We start from the raw sequence: 15,588 nt of genomic DNA, 5'->3' as shown, positions 1-15,588 counted from the left end.
GCCCGAGACCTCCTTAGACAGACTCTAAGGAAGGCACAGGCAATAGCAACTAGGCTTCATTATGTCAGGGTCCTAGACACATCCTTCCTTGTCATTTAGGTGAGCGTGACTAGACTACAGAGGTGTAAAAAGTACTCTTTTAGGCAAGAGTGTAAAGACTCGCCCAGAGCCCGGATAGCTCAGTCGGTAGAGCATCAGACTTTTAATCTGAGGGTCCAGGGTTCAAGTCCCTGTTCGGGCGCTTAGTTTTTCTACACCTACGGAGCGCTGTTGTCATGTTGTCACTATATGAATTACTTGACAAGAGGCAATATTAATAACAAAACCATTACCTTCTTTTAAAAAGAGATGTAGATAAATGAATTGCGAGCAGAACTTCGACCAGTGATAATAAGAGGGAACAGCACTGTGTCTGTAAACAAGGAGTACAAGTCTAATTTTTCTAAAAGTCACCTGAAGAAGAGTAAAAAGTTGGTAAAGTTACTTTTAATAAAATATTTCATTTAATACAAATATTTGAAAAACTTATTCTAACTTGAAATTGGTATTTTAAAGTCAGCATTTTAATTACATTTTTAGTCTTTCGTAATCTTCAAGTTTAGAAGAATCACTCATATCTCAGGTACTCGATAACCACATCTAGTGGTTGGTTTCCTCATGCCTTGCTTCGCTTCGGTAAATGATAGTCGGAATGATATGCAAAATAGAATGAGGAATAATGTATATAATTTCCGAGCCGCTGCCGGGAGAGGGGGTTCCATGGTGTAATGGTTAGCACTCTGGACTCTGAATCCAGCGATCCGAGTTCAAATCTCGGTGGAACCTTAGTTTTCATGTTTATAGTACCACCCAAGCAGGTCATTTTGGAGTTTTTCATGATGAGTAGTTTCAGTCTCTATCACGGACTGTCCGATAGAGCTTACAGAAAATAGTTTACCTACACTGGGATCTGTGCTGAATTTAAATATGATATGACAAGACATGACATAACGCAACATAATGTATTTCGAGACATGGTTACAAAGGAATCGGTTATAAACAGGTCACTGTTTAAGGTTGCTTACAAATCTTGTCTACGAATATGGAATGAGTCTTGGGTTCTGTTAGCAAGAGCAAGGAAGAAGATGGGTGGTGAAACACTAGCGAAACAAAGGTTGTCATAAAACTGGATAAAGTAGCCTTTGTTTATATAAAAGTATCTGCTACTGTAGAAAGGTGGCTCCTCCGGAGAAAAACTCTGGCCTGGCAGCGGTGGGATTCGAACCCACGCCTCCGAAGAGACTGGAGCCTAAATCCAGCGCCTTAGACCGCTCGGCCACGCTACCCGCGTGAAGACCAGGATTTCCCGTTCTCTTCCTAAGAGAGGAGAAGGAAGTCTGCACAAAGATCAAGCACACGGACCGACCTGGATTTCCTTGGTTGTATATTTCAAACCCGGAACGAGGAGCCACAGAGACCCTGAACGACGGAGTAAGGAGGCGAAACAAATGAACCAGAAGACACAGAGATTTACGGCAAAACAAGTTTATTGAGTGGGATCGAATCTGGGAACCGAGCAAGCCTGAGCTTGGTAACGCTAGGAGCAGCCCGAGCTTTGCACCGCTGGCTCGCTCAGAGTCCGCGCCTGCCCCTCCTGCCCCGCCCCCTTGCCGCCCCTGCCCCCGCCCCTCCTGCCCTGCCCCTCCTGCCCTGCCCCTGCGCCCAGCCTCGTTCCCACCTAGCTCCGGTGTGTCCCACAGCTCCTTCCGCTAGCCTGAGCCTCGCCTGCCGCCCCCCGGACGCCCCGCCCATTTCCGTGCACACACACTCCCGCGCTACCCTTGTTTTCTACGCCGGTGTCCGTAAGCTGGGAGAAGGCGCCGCCCGCCATGTGGCTCTGTGGCGCAATGGATAGCGCATTGGACTTCTAGTGACGGAATAAGCGATTCAAAGGTTGTGGGTTCGAATCCCACCAGAGTCGGTTTTATTTCTCTTTTCTGGGCTTTCATTTAAAATAAACCCACTTTACTTTCAAGTCCAGTTTCAACCACAAGTCTGTCGCTCGGCGCTTTACTTACCTGTCTGCCCCAGGGCTTGGGCCGTGGAGAGCAGGCCTAGGGGTGGGAGAAGGGTATGGGCAAGTGGGCGTGGCGCCGACATAGAGGCAGGCCCCTGGCTAGGGGACACACCGGGATTTCATAACCATTTTATTCCATGCACTAGGGACTCGGGAAGGGACCGGGCGTGGGCCGGGGTGGAGAGGGTACAATCCTACACACAGGGAAGCGGGGCAGGGGGAAGGGACAGGAAAATATATATTTATATAGATACTCTAATATAAACCACATCTCACCCGCGCGCTGAGCCCGCGCGCCCCGCTGCCCTCCTCGCCCGGACGCCCGCCCGGACCCCTCTCCTGCCCTCTGGCTGGAGTCTCTACCCCACTCCCAACCCCCGCCCCAGCCCCCCAAAGCTCAGGGCCAAGGTCTCCAAAAGGCGGGCGGTGGGAGCGGCGGGGCCTTGGGCGCCCCGTCTTGTCTGTAAGGCGGCGGCGGCGGCGGCAGCAGTCCGGTGAGGGGCGCCGGCGCGCCGGAATCCCCGGCGCGAGGGGAGCAGCGGGACGGGGACCAAGCGCAGCGGGGACTAGGGGGGCCCTGGTGCGCGAGGGGGCGCTGGTGCAGCGCGGGGCCGAGGATGGGCGAGGCGGGGTCCAGCGGTGGGCGCGGCGCTGGGAGCCCGGGCTCGACGGCCTCGGGCCGGGGCGGTTTGGGGCGCCGGTAGCCGTGCAGCGCGGAGAAGAGCTGGGAGCGGGCGGCCGGGCTGGCGTCGTGCGCAAAGGCCGCCAAGCGAAGCAGGCACTCGCGGAAACCCGACAGGTAGCAGCTGGCGAGCGCCTCGGCGTCCTGGCCCGGGGACCGGGGAGCCCCTGGTGCAGCCGGCGGGAGGACAGGCGGGCAGGGCGGGGGCCCAACGGGGCGGGGTGGGGGTGAGGGAAGGGGCGGGGCGCGGAGGTACGGAGGTCAGACGGGCGCACAGACGGAGACGGGAGGCCAGATGGACGCGTAGAGACGGGTGGATGAGAGAGACACAGAGACAGACAGGCGCAGGTGTTATTAACCTCGCCTCGGAGCCCCGCGGGCCGCTCCCCCAGCCCCCGGCCACCGCACAGCCCGCCCCTTCCCCAGCCCGAGCCTTCCGGACCCCCCACCGCACCCTCCCTCCGCTGCCCCACCCCCCGCGCGGTACCCGGGGGCTCCACCCGGCTTCGCTCCCTCAGGTAGCCCACGGCGAACTCGAGGATCTCCGCTTTCTCCAGCTTCGGGTTCCGGAGGTTCTACAGACGGAGGGAGGCGGGGGGGGGGGCGCAGAGACAGAAAGGGGTGGGGAGAGAGGGGGAAAGTGGCTGGGGGAAGGAGGGAGGGGCGGATACGGGGGCTGCGGGCGCCCCCAGGACTCGCGACCGAACGTGGAGATGACCAAGAAAGGCCCCCCCAAATCCCACCCTGAGACGAGACTGTCCAACCTGAAGGAGTGGAACCGATTCCCAACACGTGAGGAGTGAGGGTGTAGGAAACAGCCACCCGGATGGTGAAAACCACCGCAGAACTGAAGCTGGTTGTTCGGGGTCGGGGGCAGGAGGTAGAGGAGGACATTGAGAAACCCCAAGGGGGAAACTGAGGCACGCTGGAAGCTCAGTTTACAGAGCCAGACAGGAAACTCACAGACCCGCGGGGTAGCGAAGATCGAATTCTGAGAGCGAGAGGAGGGTGTGGGGTGGGGTCTCAAAGGCCAGGCTTGGGTCAGGATGCCTTGGGACCAGGGTCACCACTCCAGCTTATGTCCCCACCCCGGTGGGAAGCCCTGGGACACACGTACAGGATGCGTAAGAGCCTGGGGCCGGCGGTGGAACTGACCTGGTCCCTGGTCCTCTCCAGCAGTAGCAGCCTCAGCTCTTCCAGGCTGCGGTTGATGCGGTCGCGGCGCCGCTTCTCCACCAGCGGCTTCAGCATCTGTGACCAGCGGGGAAGGGAGAGCGGGCCGACCGGACCGGGACTCAGCGCCGCCACGCGAGCGTCCGATCCTGCCCTGGGAAAACCCACGCGTCCCTTTCCCCCGAGTCCCTGGTTGCCTAGGGCTGGTCGGTGCATCCGTCCACTTTTCCTCCCTCCTTCCCAGCGCCCGAGGGTCGGGTTCAGAGGCTCGCCCCCACTTCTCCCGGCTCCCTGCCCGCTGCCCCCTTCTGTGTTCCGCTTCCTCTTGTCTCCCGTCTGTGACTCTCCTCCCTCTACATCTCTATCTTGTGTGGTCTCCCTCTCTGTGCATCAGTGAAGAACTTTGGGGACACTCTTTGCCCCCCCAACCCGCGCGGTGCGGATCAGAGTTGGTAGCCCAGGGTGAAAGGGAGACACACAGCACGACCACACCGCCTCTCCTCGCTCAGGCCCTTACAGGCACTCGCCTAGGTCACCACTGGCTCTCCTAAAATCCCCGGGGCTCGCCCCTCTGGAACCAACGACTCAGAAGTCTTCTTTTTGAGTCAGACGTGGTTCACAGCTGCTGACTGACTGACAGCGTCCATAGCCTCTCCTCCTTTTGTTCCCGCCTTCCTCCCCCAGCTCTGTACCCTAGCTTATTTTATGCGTCTGTAGCGCGCACTCCATGGCCTCGAACTCGCGGTAATCCACCTGCCTCCGCGTCCCGAGCGCTAGGATGGGCCACGGTGCCCAAATTCTGGCACTCTCCGGCGCCCTCCAGGCCACAAGCCGCAACCCACAGTAATTTAAACCCCTAGACCTTGGCTGCCGTCGCCCACGCGAGTCGGGCTCTGACCCTGTCCTCTTCATACTTTACAGGTTCTTTGGGTCGCACGAGCACCTCTGTTCTTTTCAGTCCTGCGTCTCCATCCTCACCCCTAACCCACAGCGTGAGGACCTTGAAGCCCTCTGGCCGGAACAGGGACTCCCTGCTCCCCCCTTCCCACCTCTCACCTTGGGGCCGTCCCTATTCTCAGCTCGATCCCGTGTGACCATTGCGCCTCCGGACCCTGCGGTGGACACAACGCGTGCTCCCTAGATCTTTATATCCCGCCTCAGCAGGGTAGGAGGGATAGGACCCGGACCCGCCCCCTGCAGTCCTGGATGCCTAGGGCAAAGACCCTGGCACGAGGCTCCCGGAAAGGCGGGGACTGAAGGGGGAGGGGGAGGAGAGGAACTGGCCCCAAGTGTGGGAAGCGGGAGAAGGTGAGGGCCACAGGCTGGTTTAAGGACCCTAAGGCTGTATAAGAAGGCGGGACCCAACTGAAGGGAGGGGACTGTTAGGGGGAGAGAGTTAAAGTGAATTGGGACACAACTCGCTTGGACATGAGATTTGGGGATCCAGAGGAGTAGATTTCTTGGAGGCGCACCATGGCCTCGACCACACTGAAATGAGTGTTAGCACGCTGCAGCCTCTAGTCTGAATGCTGCGTCTCTTCCCCCACGTCCCCCCATCCCGTGGGCAGGAGCAGCAACCCCTAAGGGTGCAGAGCAGGTCTGCCGGGTTCTATTGGCTGGCTGTGGGGAGGCTCACCGTTGTACCTGTCCCTTCTTCCCAGTCCCCACAGTAACTCCGCTGCTTATCCCTGCAGACCTAGGAGAATCTGCCATCAGGCGGATTACAGAAGCAAAGTGAGGGCCCCAGAACAGCTTTCCTTGAGGATGGCTGGACTCAGGGCGTGGGTGGGTGGGGACGACAAAGGAAACTTCTGGAGGAGAAAAAAAAGGACGGAGTCCTTGAAGTATACGTAGGAGTGAAGAAACCTTCCCATTTACAAGTGTTTGATTTAAAACTAAAAGCAGGAGTATGGCTGACTGACGGGGAAACCTCACACAAGTGCACCGGAGTTACTTGCCTCTGGAGGCGATGGGTGACGGTAGCGGAGCAGGAAAATGTGCGATTTGCTAAAAGGGACAAGAAAGGGTTGGTTACAAAGGGGCATCCTCACCCACCTCAAACCAAGAGCATGACCCTCCACGGAAGGATGTGTCAGCACTTGGAGACTTCAGGACGAAGTGCCTGAGAAGGTAAAACCGAAATTTAACAAGGCAAGAAGACACGGGAAGGACATAGTAAAGCCAGGACTACACACCGGGCCAGAAGGTAGCTGCGGAGTCAAAGCGCAGCCTCCTTCCAAAGGCCCTCCACACCCTGAGCGCTTTTTCTGGCAGAAGCTGCCTTGCCAAACGCAGAGCGGGAGGGGCCCAGACTTGAGAAGGGGGCTCCCATTTGGGATTAGGGCCCCCCCCGTACATCCCATCTTTCCCTGCTTCAGCCAAATGGGAGCACAGATGTGTGGCCACAGCAGGCCCCGCCGCCCCCCTCCTTGGGAACCAGAATTGGGGTAGAGTTTTTCTCACCTGCACGTGAGGCTCGAGGGCCGGGGCAGTTGGCACCCGGGTGTGGGGCCGCCCCTGGCCATATGGAATGACTTTATGGCCCGGTGGCCGGATCCAAGGGAGAGAAAGAATGGCCTGGTGCTCCACCCACCTCAACCATGCTTTACAAACCCTTTCCACACTTGGAAGCTTGAGCAAGGCTAGCTCCGCCTTTGACAAGTTCAGATACATTTATTTGGAGGGCTTTCTTCGCCTGCATTGGTGGTTCAGTGGTAGAATTCTCGCCTGCCACGCGGGAGGCCCGGGTTCGATTCCCGGCCAATGCACGACTCGTGTTTTTCTTTCCCAAGAATAAGATTGATAACGAGCATCTTTTTTTTTTTTATCTTAAACATTTCAACCCTTCAACCTACAGTGAAATGTAGCTTTTTGATTTGTAGTCGCCATGGAAGCTCCGGAACTAGTCCCTGACTTCCCAGATCTGTCCTGCCCAGGGATCCTCTCCGCGGGGCAGGGCCAGGTCCTCCCGGTCTTTTTCCCCTCTTCTTCTGTCTCCCTCTCATTTTCTGTTCTGAAGAGCCTTTCTGCTCTGCTGCGCCTTTTCCCCAGGTCCAAGACCTGGGCATGTCAGCCTTCCGGCCTTTTCGGGTCTCTGAGTGCTTCTCAGCGACGCCAGCTCTCTGATTTTCCTCCCCGGGTCTCCAGGCGACTTCTGCTAGGGTTCTCCTGGTCAGGGTGGTCTCTTCTGAGTCTCGCGTCCCTCTGCCGCTCCCTCTCTGCGCCTCTCCCGGCGGTCTTGTCTTCTTCCCTGGTCCCTGTCGCCTCCGGGGACCCTGCGCTCCCACGCTCGCACCCCCGGTTCCCCGCGGCTCCCTGGCCCGCCCCTGGCCCGCAGCTTTGATCCCGCACGCGCCGCGCCCGGGGAGGGCGGGACCCGGCACGGCCACCTGCCGGGGCCACTTGTGAGCGACCCGGGGGCCCTGACGCCCCGCGCCGGCTTTCCGCTCCCCTCCGGAGAGCTCCGCCGCCCTCCGCGCCCCTCCTCCCGGCCTTCTCAGGTTCTCACAGTCTGAATTCCGGTTTAAGCCTTCCTCTGCGCTCTCTGTCTCTTTCTGCCTGGTGGGTCTCATCTTGGATTGTGTCAGTGACAACGCTCCCTTCTCAGTTCCAAGCAAGCAGGGGCCGTGGCCCTAGGAGAAAAGTCAACAATCTTGGCATCTCTGTGAGCCCAACTGGTGCATTTGCCCGCTCAGTCCTAGATCTGTGTGTGCCCGCTATGTGCCCACTGTTGTTAGGCATTGGGGTTACACTGGCCCGGAGCTCTCCTGAAATGCGCATTATTGGCGGTGTGGGGACAGGAAATGACCAAGAAGGCAGAAAATAGAATAGGATCATTTCACGTGGTTGTAAGGATAATTGCGATGGCGTGACAGCGAAGTGCTAATTTTGTCAAAGTGGTTGGTCAGAGGCAATCTCACGGTGGTGATATCTCAGCATGGTCACCCATGAGTCCAAGCAAAATGAATAAGTCCAAGCCCTCCTGTTGAAAGGTTTTTGGGTGGGAGCTAAAGAAAGAACAGAGAACAGAGAACTGAGGGGCGGAGGGTATAAGATGGGATATAAGATAAGTCAGGCATAGCCCATTTCACAGGATTTTGGAAGCCTCAGAAGATCTTGAGGATTAGTCTAAATGCAATGGAGAATTCAAGGCCAGCTTTGGCAACAAGACCACTTTTGAGTTGACATCCTAGCTTGAGAAAAAAAAATTTTTTTTTAACTAAGTGTAGCAATAGGAGAGCACTTATACCACACTCTCTCCATGAGAAAGGGGTCTTCCCTGCTACTGCGGCTCATATTCCCCACCCCCCCCCCCACTGGCGTCAACCCACCCACCTCCAATCCCACCCCAGATCACTGTTATTCCCATTGGCATCAGAAGCGCTATAGGCCATTTGATGAGAAGCGTGTGAAACGCTCGTTTTGAAAAGTAGAAAAATAAACCTATGGGTTTAAGAAAATAAGCTTTCTCGGAGGCTGAGAGCCTGTTTGAGAACTTCAAGTGCAGAAGCTGACTCACCATGATGCTAATGAAATTGACAAGCCCCCAAACAGAATCTGGGGAAGGTTCCAGCAAGGTGTTCACAGGGCAATAGCAAATTCTGTAAATTGCACATACATACAAAGAAAAGGAAATACACAAAGTAAGAAGGCAGTCTGGAGAATACTGTGAAGGTTTGACAGGCGTCAGGGTGCCTTTCTGGTGTTTGGCAGTGTTTTGCTTATTAAGTATTAGTTATGGTTATAATCATCATTGTAACTAGTTTTGAGACAGGGTCTTATTTTTCCTCGATGAATTTTACTTCACTAACAGCTTGTCAGATTTTTTTCCCCCAGCTTCACCCTCTATTTGTCAGCTTTTTAAATATGTAAATTTTTGCGTTCTTACATTGTTCTAAATATTACTTATTATGCCTGATTTTTTTTCCTTTCGAAAATTATATACACTAGGTGGTGGTGGATGCATGCCTTTAAACCCAGCACTCTGGAGGAAGAGTCAGGCAGATCACTGAGAGTTGGAGGCCAGCCTGGTCTAGAGTGTGAGTTCCAGGACAGCCAGGGCTACAAAGAGAAACCCTGTCTCAAAAAAAACAGGAAGAAAAAAAGAATGTTCTTTTTCAGGCCCTTAAAGCCTAAGGTTATCCTCCTGTAAGACAAGTTGAATGAACTGAGTAATTTGACTCCAACTCCTTGCTGTGGTGCAGATGTGGCCTGTGAAGATGTCCCTAGCATACCTTTGTTTGAGGGTGTGTGTCGGGGGTCTCTATGATGATCACATGCCTCTGTTTCAGAGAAAGCCTTTGTCCATGTATGCCCAAATTGTGTCCTAACAGTACAAGTACAGGCATCTACGTCGCACTGCACCCTGCCTATGGTGAGCCCCACTAAAGTTCAGGGGACGGCAGTGCGAGGCCACCTTAGACCTCTAGGGATGCAGGCAGTGGAAGAGAGACTGGTATAGCTGGTGCCGTGCCTAACTTCCGGTCTCCCAGGCTTGGGTTTCCAGCCTCTTGTCCTACCCCTCTCTTTCTTCAAAGGGAAAGCAGACTTCTTAGGATGCCCTGGGTCCCAAATAGGGGAGTTTCTAGAAGGTCCTGAATAGGGGAGTTCCCCTGGGGCTTGAGGATTGAAAGGGGGAAAACTCAGCTTCCAAGTAGAAGCAGGAACACAGAGGAGAGTTCAAGGCTCCCGAAGCGTGGTCCAGCTTCCTGGTCTCTTGTTTTGTGATTCACAACTAAACAGGGCAATCACAGACTCAGATAAAGTAGAAAAGAGCACTTCTAAGTTCCTTTCTTTTCTTTTCATTTTTGTTGTTTGTCAAGGAAGAGCCTCAACAGGAAAGAACATCATAAACTTTAAAGACCACGGCTGCAAAAGGTGAACCCTGCCTGGCATTTCTTCAGTCCTCAGCATATTTATCCTTCCTGCCCGACACAAACAGCTCCAAACAAAATAGGCAATAAGCTCTGCCCTTACTGGCTTCTGCTCTTGTCGGGGAAACAGTCCATGTGGGTTACCCAAAATATTATTTGGCAGGCAGTAAGTACATTGGAGAAAAAAAAGCAGAGAAAGGACATAGAGGGTAAGAACTGTAATTCTGCAAAGTCTCATCCTGGAAGAATGGGGTGCCAGGATAGAGTGATACTTGTACTCCTAGCATTTGAAAGGCAGGAGAATCAGAAATTCAAGGCCTTCCCCAGCTACATAAAGGGTTTGAGGTCAGCCTGGGCTACAGGAGACCATACCTCCAAAGGAAAAAGAAAGAGGAAGAAAAAAGGCATTGTTCTGTAGTCTCATCTATTTATGTTGGCTAGAAACTTTGACTCTTATTTTATCCAATGAAATATTGAATTATATACTCCATTACAATCATTTATTCAGAGTTGATTGTGGTGGTGCACACTTTCATCCCAACACTCAGGCAGGCAGATCTCTGTGACTTTTGGAATCTTTTTTTTTTTTTGGTTTTTCGAGACAGGGTTTCTCTGTGTAGCTTTGAGCCTTTCCTGGATCTCACTCTGTAGACCAGGCTGGCCTCGAACTCACAGAGATCCACCTGCCTCTGCCTCCCCAGTGCTGGGATTACAGACATTCGCCACCACCGCCAGGCTAATAATTTTTTTGCAATTTTTTTTTTTCTCTGTGACTTTTGGGCCAGCCTAGTCTGCAAAGGGAATTCCAGGAGAGCCAGAGCTACAATAGAAAGACTCTGTCAACCCGATATGGTGGCCCACATCTTTAATCCCAGCACTCAGGAAGCAGAGGTAGATGGATTTCTGTGGATTCAAGGCCAGCCTAATCTACACAGTACGTTCCAGAACTGCAAGACCCAAGACTCAAAAAGAACAAACAAAATATTTAGTGATGATTAATTTTATTCATTTATTTATTTGAGTCAAGGTCTCATATAGGCTCTTTGAATTTGTGATCCTGTTGCCTCTACCCCCCCCCCCCAAGTAGTGGGATTTAAAAACATGCACCTTCACCCAGTTTTATGAGGTGCTGGGGATGGAAACATGTACTTCATCCCCAGCCCTGAAACCATTAGACCAACTGCAGTTGGCCTAGACTTAGCCAACGGTAGCTCAGCTGAGTACAATGCCTCACTTACTCTTCCTTCTTCTTCTTCTTCTTCTTCTTCTTCTTCTTCTTCTTCTTCTTCTTCTTCTTTTGTTTTGTTTTTCGAGACAAGGTTCCTCTGTGTAGTTTTGGTACCTGTCCTGGAACTCACAGAGATCTGCCTGCATCTGCCTCCCGAGTGCTGGGATCAAAGGCGTGCACCACCACCGCCAGGCTCTGTCTTCTTCTTAACTATTAGGCTGGCTTTTCTTTGAATGCTTTCTTCCTTTCTGGCCTAACGAAGTGTTCCAAAGCTATCTAATAGCTCCTCAACCCCAGCCACAAATAATCCTTTTACTCAAGAAGAGCCTTGGTTCCTGTTAGCAGAAAATGGCATCTATTGGCTGAGATGTAGGTTTTTGTTTGTTTGTTTTATGTGCTAGTGCCTACTAGCTTGTCTTTGCTTCTAGGCTCACCCAAGGGAAAGGATGCTTGGGGAGGTAAGGAGTGAGAAAGGAAGTCACCAAGGAAACTGCAGCTTCATCTTGATAACCCGCCTCTGCTGAAGGTCAGATTGCCGATCTGTGGTTAGACATCCCTGAAAGTGTAGTTAGGTTCCTACTATATCAGAAACTGAGGCAGCAGAGCCTTCTGCCACACAGATGCAGTTTAGAAGGGTCTGCGTCCTCAAAAGGCTTAGAATAGTTTATGCCTTGTGGATTTGACAACACACCTTTTTGTGAGGCTCATGGAAGAATTGGTTCATCATTATTTGAAGGGAAAAAGGGTGACCTTCCCCTATGAATATGACATTCACCTCATAAAGATTCATACATTTTTCTCTACAATCCACAACACAGAACCCAGGGGGCTGCTCTCTGCCTTAGGGCGGCCACTCCCATCTTTCTCTGGAGTGTTAACTTTGCTAAATAAACTTTGCTCAAGATGTCTGTATCTCTTGGCTGTTTCTTTCCGTTAAGAAGAACAAAGCTGAAAAATCCCCATAAGAGAAAGAGGTAGAAAATTGTCTATGTGATAACTCATTTCTCTTTCTACATACAGTAAAACCATAAGTTTATATTGACACTACCCACTGGAAGACTCTGAAAGGATGGAAGAATGATGGAATCTGACTCATGATTTATTTATTTGGTTGGTTGGTTGGTTGGTTTCTGGATCTGGGCATCGTTCCCTGGGTCCATTTTCACTCAAGGAAAGTGCTTCTCTACTGAGTTGTAGCCTGCATGGTGTTGGTTAGCTGGTTAGTATTTTGTTGCATTTTGAAGCAGACTCTCACTAGGTCTCAAACTGGAGAGCCCCTTGCCTCTACCTCCTGAGAGTGGAATATTACACAATGCCACCCTCCAGTCCTTCCCCTTTGATTTATGTGTTAGAAGTATCACCTTTGCTGGGGAGGGGAAGTAACGGGGAGGGTAGCATCTCATGCCTGTAATCCCAACACTTTGGAAGCTGAGTTAGAAGGACCACTGTGACTTTCAAGCCCAACCTGGGCTACACAGTAAGTATAGTGAATTTGAGGCTATCCTGAGCTACCTTGTTTCAACCCTCCCTTCTCCCACCCCCACCTCCCACCAAAAGAGTAGCCTGGAAGAGAACTGTAGTCACAAGAATGGCAGTGAGTGGAAAGGGGCACACCTTAGTTAGAGTTTACCTCCCCAGCATGCCAGAAGTCCTGGGTTTAATCCCTGGCATCCCAAGAGACTGGACCCCAGGAGGTAATTTAGGAGACACTTCAATAATCCAGGTGACAGACGAGAGACAAGCCTGGATTAGGATGGAATAGTCAATGGCACTTAGCTAAGCCTTGCACATTAGAAAAATAAATTGCAGGCTGATCAATATGGACTGTTAGGGGGGAAAAAGACCCAAGGGTGATCCTAAGGGTTTTAAGTGTAACAATCTAGAGAAATAGAATTTTCATTGACCAAAATTAGAAGACTACAGAAGAAGCAGCTTTGGGGGGGGGGGGTATATCCCTACGCCATAGCCAAGTGGAAATGCGGGAAGAGGCCAGTTGTACGTAAGCATTCAGGGAACAGTCCCCAATCTGGAGATGAAAACGTGAAGCAATATGATGTGTTATCTGGCTTTTAAAGGTACTAGACTAGAGATGCCTCAGCAGAAATCACAGGTAAAGAAGAGAGGTGGTTGGAAGATAGAGCCTTGTTATGCCTCTAACACTGAAGATCCAGAAGGCAAGTCTGAATGAGCTGCTAATGAGGCAGAAGGGCCATCAGAAGGCTGTTGGAGGCGGGAAGGCAAGCCAACTTCATTAAGCAATGGGATGGTTATTTGTAACCTTAACAAAGGCAGCTATGATGGTGAGAAGGGTATGTACTCGGTTGGAGGGGCTTCAGAGGGTATAAGAAGGTGGAGACAGTGAGATAGATCACTTATTGCTGCACAGAGGAGCAAGGAATGGTATGGTAACTGAAAAGCATAGGGTCCAGACAGTATCTTTCTGTTTTCTGGCCTTTTCTCCAGTTGGCTCACAGCAACGCTATCGTCTGAGTAACCAGGAAAGAATAGAGGCCTGTTTAGCTCCTCAGTCTGGAAGCTAAGAAACCCGAGTGCATGGTGCCAGCATATCTAGTGAGAGTTTTCTTGTTGCATCAGAATTTGGTGGAAGGGATCATATGGTATGACAGAATAAGCAAGCTTGTTGGAGTCGCTTCTTAGAAAGCTGTTATTGTGGGAGCTCTCTATTCATATGACATCCTTCAGTTAGAATAATGTCCGTAAGGCCCTACCTCCCATCAAATTACACATCTAGGCATTAAGTCAAAACACAAGACTTTTCAAGGACACACAGCAGACACTTTTGCTGTTCTGAATGAAATCACCTCGTCTGAAAGCTGATGGGAGCAATAAGCAGTAGAAAGGGAAATTTTGATGGCATGGAAATTTTGATGGCATGGTGGGTCAGAGGGATGGAAAGTCTAGATGTGGAGGTTGGCCACAGCTCAGTGTAAGCACTCTCCTGCAGTAATCAGAGAAAGGAGAGGGTGGTGGTAAGGGCACGCAGTTGTGGACAGCCATGGGGAACTATCTTCCCAGAGAAACAGAAAGTGGAGCCTCTGCCCTACGCCTAGAACTACAGACAACTAAGGAAAGCTGGGGGTGAGAGAGGTGGCCCACCCCGGGAAAGAGTACACCAGCCGGTTGTCCAGTGCCAAACCGTCAGCCCTGAAAACGCATACAGGGAGCACTATCCAAACGGAACAGGTTATATTTGAGAATATATATGCATATACATATGCTTATATGCATGCAATAACAATTAGAAAATAAGGTCATGAATCTGAAGGAGAGCAAGGAGGAGTAGATGAGGTTTTGAAGGGAAGAGGAAGTGAGAAATGTAATCAAATTACAGTCTCAAAAATAAAAAAATAGAGTTGAAGGCAAGGTGAATTGGGTAATTCGTGGTTTCGGGTGACACTGTCGGAATGTAGAGGAAAAGGCTGAGTAGATTTCGAGTGGAGGTGGGAATCCGTGGTTTGATGGAGTTTGCAACTGAACTTGAGGCCAAGGTGGTCTTTGCTTCGCGCGAGGGCGCGAGTGAGCTGATCCCGTGGGGCTAAATCCCAGTGGGAGCTTCTTCAAAGGAAGAAAGAACTGGAAAACGACCTACTCTCCACTACCCGAGGCAGCGATACCCCAGTACCAAAACTACTGACGCTGTGAGCAGGATTCGAACCTGCGCGGGGAGACCCCATTGGATTTCGAGTCCAACGCCTTAACCACTCGGCCATCACAGCCGCGTGCGGCCTGGGGCCTGCGGAGCTATAGCTGCCTGGCAAAGCACTCGGCCCTTGCCGAGTCCGCGGTCTGTTTTTTTCAAGGCAGCTGTGCGCGTGCGCTGCGGCTGGACTGCCAGGTGCAAGCCCTCTCTGAGCAGCGACGTCTTCCCAGGCCTCTCTTCTCGCGGACCCACAGGGAAACCCCAATAAAACCAGTTCCCACCCTATTCCAGTCCTTCTAAGCGTTGAGGAGCCGAGTCTCGAGGATTAACGGCTTCTGTGTCTCCAAATACGAGTGCTTAGGAAAGCAGGCTTAAGAAGTAACTAGGTAAGAGATTTCTTCGGGACAGATGTCAATAATTTGGCAATAATATGCCACTCCCTGTGCAAACCAGGCACCGCTGGGATTTGAACCCAGGATCTCCTGTTTACTAGACAGGCGCTTTAACCAGCTAAGCCACGGCGCCAATGAGCTTGTTCCCTCCTTCAAAGTAGATCAGCTGCTACCGGCGGGAAAGGAAGAGCAGCGCCTGCAACTTGACCAACAAGCTGAGCTGGACCTCGGATGACTCAACCCACCCAGGTTCCCCTCCCTCCTAAGTCTGAGCTAAAGGCCTGGTGTCTTAGCGAACTAAACTGACCAGCTGGAGAGCTGTTTCTGATGGGGTGCGGGCGTGAAGAATTCAGCTGAACTGCCCCGGGCGCTTCCCAGCGCCCCCCTCGCTGCTGCCACAGTACCTGACTGGAACTTGTTAAGACCTTAACCACATGTTGCCTCTCTGCTTCTCCAGATGACCGAGCTAAGGTATGGCAGAGAGTGTAGTTCTATTAGGTGTCCTTCGCTGCCAGGAATGTGG

General features: G+C 52.1%; 1 protein-coding gene and 7 non-coding genes across 8 annotated transcripts; 4 read left to right on the top strand and 4 right to left on the bottom strand.

Moving 5' to 3' along the window:
- The first annotated feature begins 168 nt into the window (after positions 1-168).
- Trnak-uuu lies at positions 169-241 on the top strand. Its single transcript has one exon. It is a non-coding gene; the product is annotated as a tRNA-Lys (tRNA).
- A 512-nt stretch (positions 242-753) lies between these two features.
- Trnaq-cug lies at positions 754-825 on the top strand. Its single transcript has one exon. It is a non-coding gene; the product is annotated as a tRNA-Gln (tRNA).
- A 418-nt stretch (positions 826-1,243) lies between these two features.
- Trnal-uag lies at positions 1,244-1,325 on the bottom strand. Its single transcript has one exon. It is a non-coding gene; the product is annotated as a tRNA-Leu (tRNA).
- Positions 1,326-1,872: 547 nt separating this feature from the next.
- Trnar-ucu lies at positions 1,873-1,960 on the top strand. The gene is given in 2 exon segments: positions 1,873-1,909; positions 1,925-1,960. It is a non-coding gene; the product is annotated as a tRNA-Arg (tRNA).
- A 7-nt stretch (positions 1,961-1,967) lies between these two features.
- Hes7 (hes family bHLH transcription factor 7) lies at positions 1,968-5,024 on the bottom strand. The gene is made up of 4 exons (XM_036197464.1): positions 4,968-5,024; positions 3,894-3,989; positions 3,226-3,313; positions 1,968-2,905 (listed from the first exon to the last, which is right to left on the bottom strand). Exons 1-4 carry the CDS (start codon positions 5,007-5,009, stop codon positions 2,454-2,456), a joined length of 678 nt encoding a protein of 225 aa, XP_036053357.1. The 5' UTR covers positions 5,010-5,024; the 3' UTR covers positions 1,968-2,453.
- A 1,584-nt stretch (positions 5,025-6,608) lies between these two features.
- Positions 6,609-6,679, top strand: Trnag-gcc. The gene has a single exon. It is a non-coding gene; the product is annotated as a tRNA-Gly (tRNA).
- A 7,988-nt stretch (positions 6,680-14,667) lies between these two features.
- On the bottom strand, positions 14,668-14,749 carry Trnas-cga. The gene has a single exon. It is a non-coding gene; the product is annotated as a tRNA-Ser (tRNA).
- A 375-nt stretch (positions 14,750-15,124) lies between these two features.
- On the bottom strand, positions 15,125-15,198 carry Trnat-agu. The gene has a single exon. It is a non-coding gene; the product is annotated as a tRNA-Thr (tRNA).
- Positions 15,199-15,588: the final 390 nt, after the last annotated feature.

The sequence above is a fragment of the Onychomys torridus genome, chromosome 8, assembly GCF_903995425.1.
Source record: "Onychomys torridus chromosome 8, mOncTor1.1, whole genome shotgun sequence".
NCBI classification, from domain to species: Eukaryota; Metazoa; Chordata; class Mammalia; order Rodentia; family Cricetidae; genus Onychomys; species Onychomys torridus.
Note: the sequence above shows the minus strand (reverse complement) of the source record. Positions and strands in the feature narration are given on the sequence as shown.

Bases quoted from the DNA above. Each gene is read 5' to 3' on its own strand.
- Hes7 (XM_036197464.1), bottom strand. From the start codon at position 5,009: ATGGTCACACGGGATCGAGCTGAGAATAGGGACGGCCCCAAG. The intron at 3,314-3,893 runs GTCAGTTCCACC...CTCCGTCTGTAG, and splicing joins TGGAGAGGACCAGGGACCAG to AACCTCCGGAACCCGAAGCT. The intron at 2,906-3,225 runs GTACCGCGCGGG...CGGCTGCACCAG, and splicing joins AAGCCGGGTGGAGCCCCCGG to GGGCTCCCCGGTCCCCGGGC.